The 16,512-nt window shown below is 45.6% G+C and overlaps 1 protein-coding gene across 1 annotated transcript in view; it reads left to right on the forward strand.

Moving 5' to 3' along the window:
- Positions 1-15,141: 15,141 nt before the first annotated feature.
- The window catches only part of CEP41 (centrosomal protein 41), a 62,801-nt gene continuing 61,430 nt past the window's right edge, over positions 15,142-16,512 (forward strand). Inside the window, exon 1 of the mRNA XM_073580977.1 lies at positions 15,142-15,293. Coding sequence (XP_073437078.1) covers positions 15,261-15,293 — 33 coding nt within the window. The 5' untranslated portion in view covers positions 15,142-15,260. The remainder of the gene's footprint in view (positions 15,294-16,512) is intronic.

Raw genomic sequence — 16,512 nt, forward strand, 5'->3', positions numbered from 1 at the left:
TGTAGGTCTGAAGAGTCCTGATATCCTGTCAGACACATCTTTAACTTTTGCACCTGGAAGACAGCACATTTCTCTTGAAGTTATATCCGGTCTGCAGATAGCGGCCTCTGTTCCTCTCAACAGGGAATCCCCCATGACCACCACTCTCCGTTTCTTCTTCACAACATTTTTCTTTCTCCATCCAGGAGGACTCTGAAGGCGTACAAGGTTGCTGTTTGTTGGCAAAGTCTTATCCTGATGTATTTCTTCATCATTTTCCTGCGTGAGAGCCTGGTACTGGTTTCTGAGCAGTATGGGTGCTGACTGCCTCCTGATCCTCCTGCTTCTCTGGGTCACATGTCTCCATTCCTCTGTTTCTTCAGGTGCACTTCGAATTTCTTCTCTTTCTGTAACATGAAGAGATAATTCTGCTCTGTCCAAGAACTCTTCACCTTCCTTAATGATCTTCAACGTAGCCAACCTCTCTTCGAGATTTTGCAACTTTTCCTCCAACAGGGACACAAGCTTGCATTTGTGGCATGTGAAGTTTGGCTTTTCCACTGGTAAGTCTGTGAACATGTAGCAAGAAATGCAGCTCACCAAATGGCTCCTGGCCTCTTCCATCTTGAGATTTCTTAAAAACGATGAAAGATGAGCCAAAATTCGCGCTCCGATAGGCGCGCGGTTTTTCCGATTTCCTCTTTTCAGCTGCAACGGCCAAAACCCAGTGATCGTTGAGCTCGCGGAGACTCTTCACTTATCCCAGAAGGCACTGGGAATATGCAAATGATCTCCTCAAGACTCTTCCCCTGGTTTTCCGATTTCCTCTTTTCAGCTGCAACGGCCAAAACCCAGTGATCGTTGAGCTCGCGGAGACTCTTCACTTATCCCAGAAGGCACTGGGAATATGCAAATGATCTCCTCAAGACTCTTCCCCTGGTTTTCCGATTTCCTCTTTTCAGCTGCAACGGCCAAAACCCAGTGATCGTTGAGCTCGCGGAGACTCTTCACTTATCCCAGAAGGCACTGGGAATATGCAAATGATCTCCTCAAGACTCTTCCCCTGGTTTTCCGATTTCCTCTTTTCAGCTGCAACGGCCAAAACCCAGTGAGAGTTGAGCTCGCGGAGACTCTTCACTTATCCCAGAAGGCACTGGGAATATGCAAATGATCTCCTCAAGACTCTTCCCCTGAGGGAAATGGGCAGTTTTTTATCTGGGTGCTTGATGTGACAATTTTTATATATACTTCATATACATAACATAGTGGTTTTGGGAAAGGGCATAATTTGCTACAAATTTATATGTAACTGGTTCTACTGTGTGTGAGTGTTATGCATCTATTCAGACTGTCTGGACTTTCTACCTTTCCTCACATGCATATATGATTGTATAAATCTACTTTACTGCATTCATGAAGATATTCTAAGCAAATGGATACAGGCCATCTGGCCCTCTGTTTCTAATCTGTCGTCTCATAGGATGATATAGGAGATTAGGGATAGCCATCGCACGAGCGGGGGCGCCATTCTCGTATTTCTTAGGGTGCCAACCTCCGCACCTAGGTAGGTGTTCAGATAGTCATTTTGTATAGGGCCAGGTCACTCTTTTCTTCACATCGGCTGAGTGAAATTGTTATCAGATGGTAGCACATATTATCAATTTTTATACATCTTCTTCATGTCCATTTCCCCTTTTTTTCTGTTTTTTGAGGTTTTGGGGCTATAATAGTATTGTGCAGTTTTTAACTGCTATGATTCAGGTTTTTCAGACCACATGATTGGATTGGCAGATTCAGCTGGTTAGATTTGGTTTGACTGTTATACCTTATCTCTTTCCAGCAATATAATAGCCCGTTTATTACTAGGCTTTATAATAGGGGACATCTGTGCAATTTTATATTGTTATTTTTGTACTTAATAAAAGTTATATTTTAATAGGGTTTTTTTCAGTTAGTCAGAAAGAGAAACCAATCACAAACTAAAATGTTTCTATACTAATGTACAAAGCATGGGCAACAAACAAGGAGAACTAGAACTACTAACACAGGAAAAGAAATATGATGTCATTGGAATCACTGAAACTTGGTGGGACAATATACATGATTGGAATACAAGGCTAGAAGGATACAACTTATTTGCAAGAAACAGACTTGATAAACGAGGAGGAGGTGTCGCATTGTATGTTAGAAACGCATATATCTGCAGAGAGATTGAAGCTTCAGAGACTGGGAGTTCTGTGGAAACTGTTTGGGTAAGAATACAAGGGCAGAACAATGGAAAGGACACAGTAGCGTAGCTACCGGGGGGGCAGAGGGGGCGGTCGCCCCGGGCCCCGAGCTCTGAAGGGGCCCACTGAGCTACTCTACTGTAACTGTATCTGCGTGCACAGCGCGCCCATACAGTTACATTCTGCAGCAGAGTAGGGAGAATCGATCTCCCTACTCTGCCGCCCAGCTGCTATGGGCCCCTTAGAAGGTGTTGGGGGGCCCCGATGCCAGCAGTGGGCCCCCCACCTCACAGCCAGCAATGTCATCCTGGACTCCTGGGCTTTAATTTCTGTGCGCACAGGACCTGTGATGAGGTCACGGGAGGGGCGGGGTCAGGGGGTCACATGATCAGGGGCTGCTGCAGGGCTCTGCTGTGCTGGTTGTCATGGTGCTGGATGAGGTGAAGTAAGTTTCTGTATGGGGTCAGGATTGGTTTACAGGGTGGATGTAGCAGAGCTGTGTGTGTTTGAGGTGTACAGAGCGGAGCCGTGTGTGTAGAAGGTGTATGGAGCAGAGATATGCATGTATGAGGTGTACAGAGGAGCGGAGCCGCGTGTGTATGGGGTGAGCAGAGCTGTTTGTGTACGGAGCGGAGCCAAGTGTGTACGGGGTGTACAGAGCAGAGCCGTGTGTGTATGGGGTGTACAGAGCAGAGCCGTGTGTGTACGGGGTGTACAGAGCAGAGCCGTGTGTGTACGGGGTGTACAGAGCAGAGCCGTGTGTGTGCGGGGTGTACGGAGTGGAGCCGTGTGTGCAAGGTGTACGGATTTGAGCCGTATGTGTACGAGGTGTATGGTGCGGAGCCGTGTGTATACGGGGTGTGCGGAGCAGACCCGTGTGTGTACAACGTGTATAGAGCGGAGCCAGGTGTGTACAAGGTGTACGGAGCGGAGCCGCATGTGCACAGTGTGTACGGAGCAGAGCCGTGTGTATATAGGGGGTGTGGAGCAGAGCCGTGTGTGTATAGGGGGTACCAGGTGCAGTAATAGGACACATACGGCAGCAGCGGCTCAGCACTGGGGTATCAGGTGCAGTAATAGGGACACATACGGCAGCAGCGGCTCAGTATTGGGGTATCAGGTGCAGTAATAGGGACACATACGGCAGCAGCGGCTCAGCACTGGGGTATCAGGTGCAGTAATAGGGACACATACGGCAGCAGCGGCTCAGTATTGGGGCATCAGGTGCAGTAATAGGGACACATACGGCAGCAGCGGCTCAGTATTGGGGTATCAGGTGCAGTAATAGTGACACGGCAGCAGCAGCTCAGTATTGAGGTATCAGGTGCAGTAATAGGGACACATACGGCAGCAGCGGCTCAGCATTGGGGTATCAGGTGCAGTAATAGGGACACATACGGCAGCAGCGGCTCAGTATTGGGGTATCAGGTGCAGTAATAGGGACACATACATCAGCAGCGGCTCAGTATTGGGGCATCAGGTGCAGTAATAGGGACACATACGGCAGCAGCGGCTCAGTATTGGGGTATCAGGTGCAGTAATAGTGACACGGCAGCAGCAGCTCAGTATTGAGGTATCAGGTGCAGTAATAGGGACACATACGGCAGCAGCGGCTCAGCATTGGGGTATCAGGTGCAGTAGTAGGGACACATACGGCAGCAGAGGCTCAGTATTGGGGTATCAGGTGCAGTAATAGGGACACGTACATCAGCAGCGGCTCAGTATTGGGGTATCAGGTGCAGTAATAGGGACACATACGGCAGCAGCGGCTCAGCATTGGGGTATCAGGTGTAGTAATAGGGACACATACGGCAGCAGCGGCTCAGCATTGGGGTATCAGGTGTAGTAATAGGGACACATACGGCAGCAGAGGCTCAGTAGTAGGTATCAGGTGCAGTAATAGGGACACGTACATCAGCAGCGGCTCAGTATTGGGGTATCAGGTGCAGTAATAGGGACACATACGGCAGCAGCGGCTCAGCATTGGGGTATCAGGTGCAGTAATAGGGACACATACGGCAGTAGCGGCTCGGCATTGGGGTATCAGGTGTAGTAATAGGGACACATACGGCAGCAGAGGCTCAGTATTGGGGTATCAGGTGTAGTAATAGGGACACATACGGCAGCAGAGGTTCAGTATTGGGGTATCAAGTGCAGTAATAGGGACACATATGGCAGCAGCGGCTCAGTATTGGGGTATCAGTATCAGGTGCAGTAATAGGGACATATACGGCAGCAGAGGCTCAGTATTGGGGTATCAGGTGCAGTAATAATAATAATAATAATAAATTTTATTTTTATAGCGCCGACATATTCCGCAGCACTTTACATTTCAGAGGGGATTTGTACAGACAATAGACATTACAGCATAACAATAATCACATACAGTAGATTATAACAAATACCAAGAGGAGTGAGGGCCCTGCTCGCAAGCTTACAGTCTATGAGGAAAGAGGGAGACACGAAAGGTGGGACACATACGGCAGCAGCAGTGGCTCAGCATTGGGGTATCAGGTGCAGTAATAGGGACACATACGGCAGCAGCGGCTCAGTATTGGGGTATCAGGTTCTGTAATAGGGACACATACGGCAGCAGCGGCTCAGCATTGGGGTATCAGGTGCAGTAATGCAGTAATAGGGACACATACGGCAGCAGCGGCTCAGCATTGGGGTATCAGGTGCAGTAATAGGGACACATATGGCAGCAGCGGCTCAACATTGGGGTATCAGCAGGATGAGGGGTTTGTGCAGGTTAGAGATAGATGGTGATGGGGCTGGAATATGAGAAGTGAAACGTGTCATTGTTGTATTCTCTGTAGCCGAGTCCTGGCTGGAGGAGTTGTCATATCGGTCTGGGCCAGATGGAAAAGACGTGAAAAGTGACCCATTCCATCAGAAAGAACATCAGCGGTAAGACACCAACTATACCTGTGCAGTAATCACATATGTTTTGTAGGACTGGTATTTACCACTGACCATATTGCGGTAATATAAATGTTGGTCTTTATATAGGGATTATTTTCAGTAACAGCGCAGTTATCTCTTACATCCACTATTAGGGTGCGTCACCGAGTTGTAATCAAAGTTACCTAGTTAGGGGCCCACTCAGAAGTATCGCCCCCCCCTGAACCGAAACCCTAGCTACGCCTCTGAAAGGACACCATTGTAGGCATTTACTACAGGCCGCCTGTGCAAGCTGAAGATATGGATGAACTCTTTATGCATCAAATGGCCAAGTTCATCAAAAATTATGACATAGTTGTCATGGGAGATTTCAACTATCCTGACATTTGTTGGGAATCTCTCTCAGACAAAACAAACAGGTCAAGGAAATTCTTATCCTCTCTTGCTGACAACTTTATCTTCCAAAAGATAGGGGAGAAAACAAGGGGAACTGCTACCTTGGATCTAATCCTTATAAATAGGGGGGAAATGGTTGAGGAAGTAAAAGTGGCTGGGACCATAGGAAGTAGCAACCATGCTATTTTAGAATTTTGGATAACTAGAGGAGGAAGACCTGTGAAGACTCAGACGTCAAGGTTAGATTTCAGAAAGGCAGATTTTAAGGGATTCAGAAAGAGAATTGGAGGGATCCAATGGCTGGATATCCTTAAAGACAAAAATGTCCAAGAAGGATGGGAAATCTTGAAAAATGAAATTCTCAAAGCACAATTGTTAACAATTCCGAAAAGAGAGAAGAATAGGAAGCATTTAAGGAAACCAGGATGGATGAACACAGAACTTAAGCACATACTAAAAAAGGAAGAAAGAAATGTTTATAAAATGGAAAGAGGGAGGCATATCTAAAGAAGAATATAATGCTGTCTGCAGAACTTGCAGGGCACAAATCAGATTACTAAAGCTGACAATGAACTGAGGCTTGCAAGAGATGTCAAAAGCAATAATAAAGGATTTTGGGGATATGTCAAAAGTAGTGTTGAGCATTCCGATACCGCAAGGTTCGGGTATCGGCCGATACTTGCTGTATCGGAATTCCGATACCGACTTCCGATATTTTTTCAATATCGGAAGTCGGCATCGGAATCGGAAGTTCAAAGTTGATTGACAGCCTGACGTCATCATGATGCGCGGTGTGTGCGCATCATGATGCGCCGTCATTTCGGGCCTTCCGGGGGTCTCTGCCGGCCTGCCGGGGGGCTGTGCCGGCCTGCCGGGGGGCTGTGTGGACTGCCCGGGGTCTGTACCGGCCTGCCGGGGGGGCTGTGCCGGCCTGCCGGTGGTCTGTGCACCCTGTGGGGGTCTGTACCGGCCTGCCGGGGGGCTGTGCCGGCCTGCCGGTGGTCTGTGCACCCTGTGGGGGTCTGTACCGGCCTGCCGGGGGGCTGTGCCGGCCTGCCGGTGGTCTGTGCACCCTGTGGGGGTCTGTGCCGGCCTGCCGGGGGGCTGTGCTGATGTCCGGGGGTCTGTGCAAGCATCGTCCAATGGGACTACAAGTCCCATCTGGCGATGCCTGCTACCATGACAGTGATTGACACATTAGCCAATGATGGGACAGTAGTAGTCCCATCATCCGGCTAATGTGTTAAATGTTAAAAAAAATAAATAAAAAAAAAAAAATACTACATACATACTACATGCATGCTACATACATACTACATGCTACATACATACTGCTACATACATACTACATACATACTACATACATGCTACATATATACTACATGCATGCTACATACATACTACATACATACTACATGCTACATACATACTACATACATACTACATACATACTACATACATGCTACATACATACTACATATATACTACATGCATGCTACATACATACTGCATGCTACATACATACTACATACATACTACATGCATGCTACATACATACTACATGCTACATACATACTACATACATACTACATACATACCACATACATACTACATACATACTACATACATAACACATATATACTACATACATACTACATACATACTACATACATACTACATATATACTACATATATACTACATGCATGCTACATACATACTACATACATACTACATGCTACATATACAGTGGGGAAAAAAAGTATTTAGTCAGTCAGCAATAGTGCACGTTCCACCACTTAAAAAGATGAGAGGCGTCTGTAATTTACATCATAGGTAGACCTCAACTATGGGAGACAAACTGAGAAAAAAAAATCCAGAAAATCACATTGTCTGTTTTTTTTTCATTTTATTTGCATATTATGGTGGAAAATAAGTATTTGGTCAGAAACAAGCAATCAAGATTTCTGTCTCTCACAGACCTGTAACTTCTTCTTTAAGAGTCTCCTCTTTCCTCCACTCATTACCTGTAGTAATGGCACCTGTTTAAACTTGTTATCAGTATAAAAAGACACCTGTGCACACCCTCAAACAGTCTGACTCCAAACTCCACTATGGTGAAGACCAAAGAGCTGTCAAAGGACACCAGAAACAAAATTGTAGCCCTGCACCAGGCTGGGAAGACTGAATCTGCAATAGCCAACCAGCTTGGAGTGAAGAAATCAACTGTGGGAGCAATAATTAGAAAATGGAAGACATACAAGACCACAGATAATCTCCCTCCATCTGGTGCTCCACGCAAAATCCCACCCCGTGGGGTCAGAATGATCACAAGAACGGTGAGCAAAAATCCCAGAACCACGCGGGGGGACCTAGTGAATGAACTGCAGAGAGCTGGGACCAATGTAACAAGGCCTACCATAAGTAACACACTACGCCACCATGGACTCAGATCCTGCAGTGCCAGACGTGTCCCACTGCTTAAGCCTGTACATGTCCGGGCCCGTCTGAAGTTTGCTAGAGAGCATTTGGATGATCCAGAGGAGTTTTGGGAGAATGTCCTATGGTCTGATGAAACCAAACTGGAACTGTTTGGTAGAAACACAACTTGTCGTGTTTGGAGGAAAAAGAATACTGAGTTGCATCCATCAAACACCATACCTACTGTAAAGCATGGTGGTGGAAACATCATGCTTTGGGGCTGTTTCTCTGCAAAGGGGCCAGGACGACTGATCCGGGTACATGAAAGAATGAATGGGGCCATGTATCGTGAGATTTTGAGTGCAAACCTCCTTCCATCAGCAAGGGCATTGAAGATGAAACGTGGCTGGGTCTTTCAACATGACAATGATCCAAAGCACACCGCCAGGGCAACGAAGGAGTGACTTCGTAAGAAGCATTTCAAGGTCCTGGAGTGGCCTAGCCAGTCTCCAGATCTCAACCCTATAGAAAACCTTTGGAGGGAGTTGAAAGTCCGTGTTGCCAAGCGAAAAGCCAAAAACATCACTGCTCTAGAGGAGATCTGCATGGAGGAATGGGCCAACATACCAACAACAGTGTGTGGCAACCTTGTGAAGACTTGCAGAAAACGTTTGACCTCTGTCATTGCCAACAAAGGATGTATCACAAAGTATTGAGATGAAATTTTGTTTCTGACCAAATACTTATTTTCCACCATAATATGCAAATAAAATAAAAAAAAACAGACAATGTGATTTTCTGGATTTTTTTTTCTCAGTTTGTCTCCCATAGTTGAGGTCTACCTATGATGTAAATTACAGACGCCTCTCATCTTTTTAAGTGGTGGAACTTGCACTATTGCTGACTGACTAAATACTTTTTTTCCCCACTGTATACTACATACATACTACATACATACTACATGCATACTACATGCATGCTACATACATACTACATGCTACATACATACTACATATATACTACATGCATGCTACATACATACTGCATGCTACATGCATGCTACATACATACTACATACATACTACATGCTACATACATACCACATATATACTACATACATACTACATACAATACATTCATACAATACATACATAGACATACAGTACATATAACATAGAGTAACATACTTACCAATACTTGTCACATTGTTCCCCGAAGCCATTGTCGTCTACGGAATAAATATTAACATAACAAACCACAAAAATACTCACCCACGATCCGAAGCAGTCCACGAGTGTGTCCCACGACGATCTTGGGTAGAGAACTGCAGCATCAGCTGTTGCTGCCGTTCTCTACGGGCTGCAGGAATCCAATGACGGAAGGTAGGTATCCTTCCGCACTGTATTCCTCCGCCACTTAAAAAAAAAAAAAGTCCCTAGTCTCACTTTATGCCATTGCTGTGTGGGAAATTCCCACGCAGCAATGGCATAAAGTGAGACTAGGGACTTTTTTTTTTTTTAAGTGGTGGAGGAATACAGTGCGGAAGGATACCTACCTTCCGTCATTGGATTCCTGCAGCCCGTAGAGAACGGCAGCAACAGCTGATGCTGCAGTTCTCTACCCAAGATACTGTAGCATGCAGTATGTATGTAGCATGCATGTAGTATATATGTAGTATGTATGTAGCATGTAGTATGTATGTAGTATGTATGTAGTATGTATGTAGCATGTAGCATGCATGTAGTATGTATGTAGTATATATGTGGTATGTATGTAGCATGTAGTATGTATGTAGCATGCATGTAGTATATATGTAGTATGTATGTAGCATGTAGTATGTATGTAGTATGTATGTAGTATGTATGTAGCATGTAGCATGCATGTAGTATGTATGTAGTATATATGTGGTATGTATGTAGCATGTAGTATGTATGTAGCATGCATGTAGTATATATATAGTATGTATGTAGCATATATGTAGTATGTATGTAGCATGTAGTATGTATGTAGTATGTATGTAGCATGTAGTATGTATGTAGCATGCATGTAGTATATATGTAGTATGTATGTAGCATGCAGTATGTATGTAGCATGCATGTAGTATATATGTAGTATGTATGTAGCATATATGTAGTATGTATGTAGTATGTATGTAGCATGCATGTAGTATATATGTAGTATGTATGTAGCATATATGTAGTATGTATGTAGCATGTAGTATATATGTAGTATGCATGTTGCATGCATGTAGTATATATGTAGTATGCATGTTGCATGCATGTAGTATATATGTAGTATGTATGTTGCATGTAGTATATATGTAGTATGTATGTTGCATGTAGTATATATGTAGTATGAATGTAGCATGTATGTAGTATGTAGTATGAATGTAGCATGTATGTAGTATGCATGTTGTATGTATGTAGCATGTAATTTTTTTTTTTTTTTGTACATTCAACACATTAGCCGGATGATGGGACTACTACTGTCCCATCATTGGCTAATGTGTCAATCACTGTCATGGTAGCAGGCATCGCCCGATGGGACTTGTAGTCCCATCGGACGATGCCTGCACAGACCCCCGAAGCCTGCACAGCCCACTGGAGCCTGCACAGCCCCCCTGGCAGGCCGGCACAGCCCCCCGGCAGGCCGGCACAGCCCACCGGAGCCTGCACAGCCCCCCTGGCAGGCCGGCACAGCCCCCCGGCAGGCCGGCACAGACCACCGGAGCCTGCACAGACCCCCTGGCAGGCCGGCACAGCCCCCCGAAAGGCCCGTACAGACCCCAGAGAGGCTGTACAAGGGAAAAACAGGATTTTTCTTATTCCGATACCGGAAGTCCCATAGACTTGAATGGGACTTCCGGTATCGGAATCGGCGATACCGATACTTTTTTTTAATATCGGCCGATCCATTCCGATCCGATACTTTGAAGTATCGGACGGTATCGCTCAACTCTAGTCAAAAGTAAAAGAAAAGTCAAAGATGTTATAGGATTTTTACAGGATGAAAATGATGAAATGGTAAGACAGGATGTTGAGAAGGCCGAACTTTTAAATTCCTATTTTGCATCTGTTTTCTCTCAGAAAGGAAATGTAACATCAACTATTCTTCACTGTCCTATTAAGGGAATAGAAGAATCCAGGATAACTATAAACAGAAATATAGTGAGGAAACACTTAGCTAACCTTAATGAATTCAAGTCTCCAGGTCCAGATGAATTACACCCCAGAGTACTGAAGGAGATAGCAGAAGAAATTTTTGAACCGCTCTCCATAATCTTTGAAAATTCGTGGAGAACAGGAGAAGTCCCAGAAGACTGGAGAAGAGCAAATGTTGTTCCTATCTTCAAAAAGGGGAAGAAGGTGGACCCAGGCAACTATAGGCTGGTGAGTCTGACTTCTATACCAGGAAAGATCTTTGAACAAATTATTAAACAACATGTATGTCAGTACCTGGATAAGAATGAAGTGATTAAACAGAGTCAGCATGGGTTTGTAACTAATAAGTCATGTCAGACTAACTTAATTTCCTTCTATGACAGAGTCACTGATTGGGTGGATCAGGGAAATGCTGTAGATATAGTATATCTTGACTTCAGCAAAGCATTTGACAAAGTATCTCACACAATCCTTATTGAAAAAATGGCTAAGTATGGAATGGACAAGGCAACTGTTAGGTTGATTCATAACTAGCTTAGTGATCGGACCCAAAGAGTGGTCGTAAATGGCTGCACATCCATTTGGAAGAATGTCTCAATTGGGGTACCACAGGTGTTATGATGAGTCACCGAGGGAGGAAAACACAAAATACCAGCTAAGTCCAGAAAAACCAGAGAGGTTGGCAGCTATCGGATTGCAGACCCCTGAACCTATCCACAACAACTAGCAGTAGCCGTGGGGGGTTCCTACGGTGCCCTAGACCCCTCGATCACAGCCGGAGAACTATATAGCCTAAAGACAGAAAGGGGAAAAGCTAAACTGCCCCAGAGCAGACCCCAAAGCAAAAGGCAGCCCCCAACATATAATGACGGTGAAGCAAGATGAAAACACTAACACAGATAGAAAGATAGGTTGAGCAAATGATGGGGCCCAAGCTAACTACATAGGACAGGATAGAAAAGCTGCTGTCTGCCATCCGCAAAAACCCTATCAAAATGAGCCAACCGACTGATAGGAAAAACAGACCCTGAAGTCGCTAGGCTTCAAAAGACTATATCAGCACTCAGGTATATTCTGAAGACAGAGCAAAATATCAACAGATCAGAGACAAAAATGGAGTTCAGCTCACCCCCGGTCGGGGATGGCAGAACTCCCAAAAAAACAAGGGAAAACAAAAACAAAACTGAAGAGTACAAAGAAGAGCAGAAAACTTAGCTTTGAGATGCAGTAATCAGACTGGTCTCCTAGAATCCATGAACACCACAGAAAGAGGAAAAAAACCTCCAAAAAATTGGTTACAAACCAGACAGGCCCAAATGCATCTGCATTAATCCAGGGTGCAGCGGACCCAAGTAAAAATGGCAGCTGCACAGGTGCATAAATACCGAATGAAACAGCCAGCCTACAATGAGGGATTGGCCGTGTGGTACACCAGTGCAGAAAAAATAATCCGCATGTGGCAGTGTTCACACAGGGAATGCAGGGCTTCTGGCTAACAACCTCTTAGTAACACCATATAGGGGGGCTGCCCAGTGCCAACTAGAATGCATCCCGTGTGAACAGAGGCCACAAGTTTGCAGAACCATTTGGGCCCAACTGCACCCTGGAAAAAATATAAAAAGTGCACAACAAACATAGCAATATATGTAAGGTATTAGTTGATATCAAGGCCTTAATATGGAAGCTGACAAACTGCGTCAAAGTTCCTTACACTTGTCAGTCCCTACTCTAACATGAACACCACAGAAAGAGGAAAAAAACCTCCAAAAAATTGGTTACAAACCAGACAGGCCTAAATGCATCTGCACTAATCCAGGGTGCAGCGGACCCATGCTCAGAAGTTAGGTCTCATACAAGCCCATCAAGGCAAGACCAGAGCATGTACAACTGAGGTTTTCATGTTAGAGTAGGACTGGCAAGTGTAAGGAACTTTGACGCAGTTTGCCAGCTTCCGTATTAAGGCCTTAATATCAACCAATACCTTTACTTATATTGATATGTTTTTTGTGCACTTTTTATATTTTTTCCAGGGTACAGTTGGGCCCAAATGGTTCTGCAAACTTGTGGCCTCTGTTCACACGGGATGCATTCTAGTTGGCACTGGGCAGCCCCCCTATATGGTGTTACTAAGAGGTTGTTAGCCAGAAGCCCTGCATTCCCTGTGTGAACACTGCCACATGCGGATTATTTTTTCTGCACTGGTGTACCACACGACCAATCCCTCATTGTAGGCTGGCTGTTTCATTCGGTATTTATGCACCTGTGCAGCTGTCATTTTTACTTGGGTCCGCTGCACCTTGGATTAGTGCAGATGCATTTGGGCCTGTCTGGTTTGTCTCCTAGAATCCAGCAGGAAAATCACCAGCGAGGAAGAAGGGCGTCGGCAGCCTTATATCCAGTCCTCAATTCCAGCCACCCAGTCATCATCTAGCTGCCCATGTGTTTGGTAATCAGCCTCACTACCTTCCTTCACCAGAGGGGGGAGTTCATCAGACCTCAATGGTGAAGGGAAAAATGAACTCACAACACACAGGACTCTGTCCTGGGCCCTGTATTGTTCAACATCTTTATCAACGATTTAGATGAAGGAATTGAGGGTAAACTGATTAAATTTGCTGATGACACAAAGCTAGGAGGGATAGCTAATACTAGAGAAGAGAGAGAGAGGATTCAAAAAGATATAAATAAACTGGAGCAGTGGGCAGCAACTAACAGAATGGTTTTTAACAGGGAGAAATGCAAAGTACTACATCTGGGCAATAAAAATGAAAAAAGCATATACAGAATGGGAGGAATAGGGGTAAGTGACAGCACATGTGAAAAAGACTTGGGTATACTAATAGATCACAGACTGAATATGAGTCAACAGTGTGATGCAGCAGCAAAAAAGGCAAATGCAATTCTAGGATGTATTAACAGAAGCATACAGTCTAGATCACGTGAAGTCATTATTGCCCTCTACTCCTCTTTGGTCAGACCTCGTCTGGAATACTGTGTCCAGTTTTGGGCGCCACATTTTAAAAAAGACATCAGCAAACTGGAGCAAGTTCAGAGAAAAGCGACCAGAATGGTGACCGGTCTGCAAACCCTGTCTTATGAGGAAAGGTTACAGGATTTGGGAATGTTTAGCCTGCAAAAGACTGAGAGGAGACTTAATAACGGTCTACAAATATCTCAAGGGCTGTCACATTGTAGAAGGATCATCTTTATTCTCATTTGCACAAGGAAAGACTAGAAGCAATGGGATGAAACTGAATGGGAGGAGACACAGATTAGATATTAGAAAAAACTTTTTGACAGAGTGATCAATGAGTGGAACAGGCTGCCACGAGAAGTGGTGAGTTCTCCTGCAATGGAAGTCTTCAACAGAGGCTGGACAGACATCTGTCTGGGATGATTTAGCGAATCCTGCTTTGCGCAGGGGGTTGGACCAGATGGCCTAGGAGGTCCCTTCCAACTCTACGATTCTATGTATGTGTGGGGGTGCGGTGCCAGGAACTCGGGGTGAAGTGAATGGATAGGATATGTGATTGGCGCAATTCCAAACTGCAACACATGACAAAATATAGCTGTCTTATGGTTATGTCAAAGGGAGGAGGAAAAAACAAAACAACAAGAATGAAAAATGTCTCAGACGGGAAGGGGTTAAGCATCCACCTTATAGGGACTGATAATGATGCAAGACCTGACTGTGTAACAGGATCATCTGGTAATCCAGAAAATCTGATAATCCAATGTTTCCTGATCGGCCGGATATAGTGGAATATCCCATAATGGAAGCATAGCTATGTATGTAGCGGCAGGAGTACGTAGAAGAGTGGACACGTCCCAGTCTCCAAAGTCCTGCTCCCAGCACAGCAGCCACTAGCAGAAGGAGTACTGATTTACGGGACCGGTTACCCTAGAGCCGCACTCAGCCCCGGGCATCCAGGCGGGAACACGAGCACTCACAACCGGGTGGCCATAGCGTCCCTGTCTCCTAGCAACCACAGGGAACTGTCACTGGCCGCGCAAGACACGCCCCTCTGCTGAGTAACGTCGCTTCTCATTAGCTTTCTTACTGCTTTCCACCAATCAGCGCAGCGCTTGTTGGCAGGTGATCCGGCTGCTGCGGAGGAGGCGGGCGGCGGTGTCGGGGTTGCTGTGCGCTGCTGTTTGAAAAAAAAGGAAATCATGTCCGCGAGGAGGAATATCGGGGACCCGGAGGTGAGAGCGCAGAGCGCGGTGCTGGGCCCAGGCTACAGCTCGGTGTAGGACAGCTCCTCGCCGCACACAGCGCTATGTCCGTGTATGGAGCGGGACTAGGTGTATGCTGCCGGCTGTTCTGTGCGATGTGGAGCCGGTCACATCTCGTCCCAGCATATTACGTGAGGCCATGCTGGGGGTTGTAGTTCTGCACAAATTGGACAGATATAGTAAATTGTCATGCTGACGTTGATGATTGCATTACTATCTATGGCTTCTTGAGTATAGAAATCTCACATTCTGTGGCTACAGAGCATAAATATCGGATTAGCTTGTACCCCTATCGGATATTAAAGGCATAGCCAGTCACTATAGCTATACAGCCTGTACAGCAGATCGTGACCGGTCACTATACCATAAGGACACCGCCTATACAGCAGATTGTGACCGGTCACTATACCATAAGGACACAGCCTGTACAGCAGATTGTGACCTGTCACTGTACCATAAAGACACAGCCTGTACAACAGATCGTGACCGGTCACTATACCAAAAGGACACAGCCCGTACAGCAGATTGTGACCGGTCACTGTACAATAAGGACACAGCCTGTACAGCAGATTGTGACCTGTCACTGTACCATAAAGACACAGCCTGTACAACAGATCGTGACCGGTCACTATACCAAAAGGACACAGCCCGTACAGCAGATTGTGACTGGTCACTATACCATAAGGACACAGCCTTTACAGCAGATCGTGACCGGTCACTATACCATAAGGACACAGCCTTTACAGCAGATCGTGACCGGTCACTATTACATAAGGACACAGCCTGTACAGCAGATCGTGACCGGTCACTATACCATAAGGACACAGCCTGTACAACAGATCGTGACCGGTCACTATACCATAAGGACACAGCCTGTACAGCAGATCGTGACCGGTCACTATACCATAAGGACACAGCCTGTACAACAGATTGTGACCGGTCACTATTACATAAGGACACAGCCTGTACAGCAGATCGTGACCGGTCACTATACCATAAGGACACAGCCTGTACAACAGATCGTGACCGGTCACTATACCATAAGGACACAGCCTGTACAGCAGATCGTGACCGATCACTATACCATAAGGACACAGCCTGTACAGCAGATCGTGACCGGTCACTACACCATAAGGACACAGCCTGTACAGCAGATCGTGACCGGTCACTATACCATAAGGACACAGCC

Source organism: Dendrobates tinctorius, unplaced genomic scaffold, assembly GCF_039654945.1.
Source record: "Dendrobates tinctorius isolate UK_male_01 unplaced genomic scaffold, ASM3965494v1 ptg000066l, whole genome shotgun sequence".
Classification (NCBI taxonomy): domain Eukaryota; kingdom Metazoa; phylum Chordata; class Amphibia; order Anura; family Dendrobatidae; genus Dendrobates; species Dendrobates tinctorius.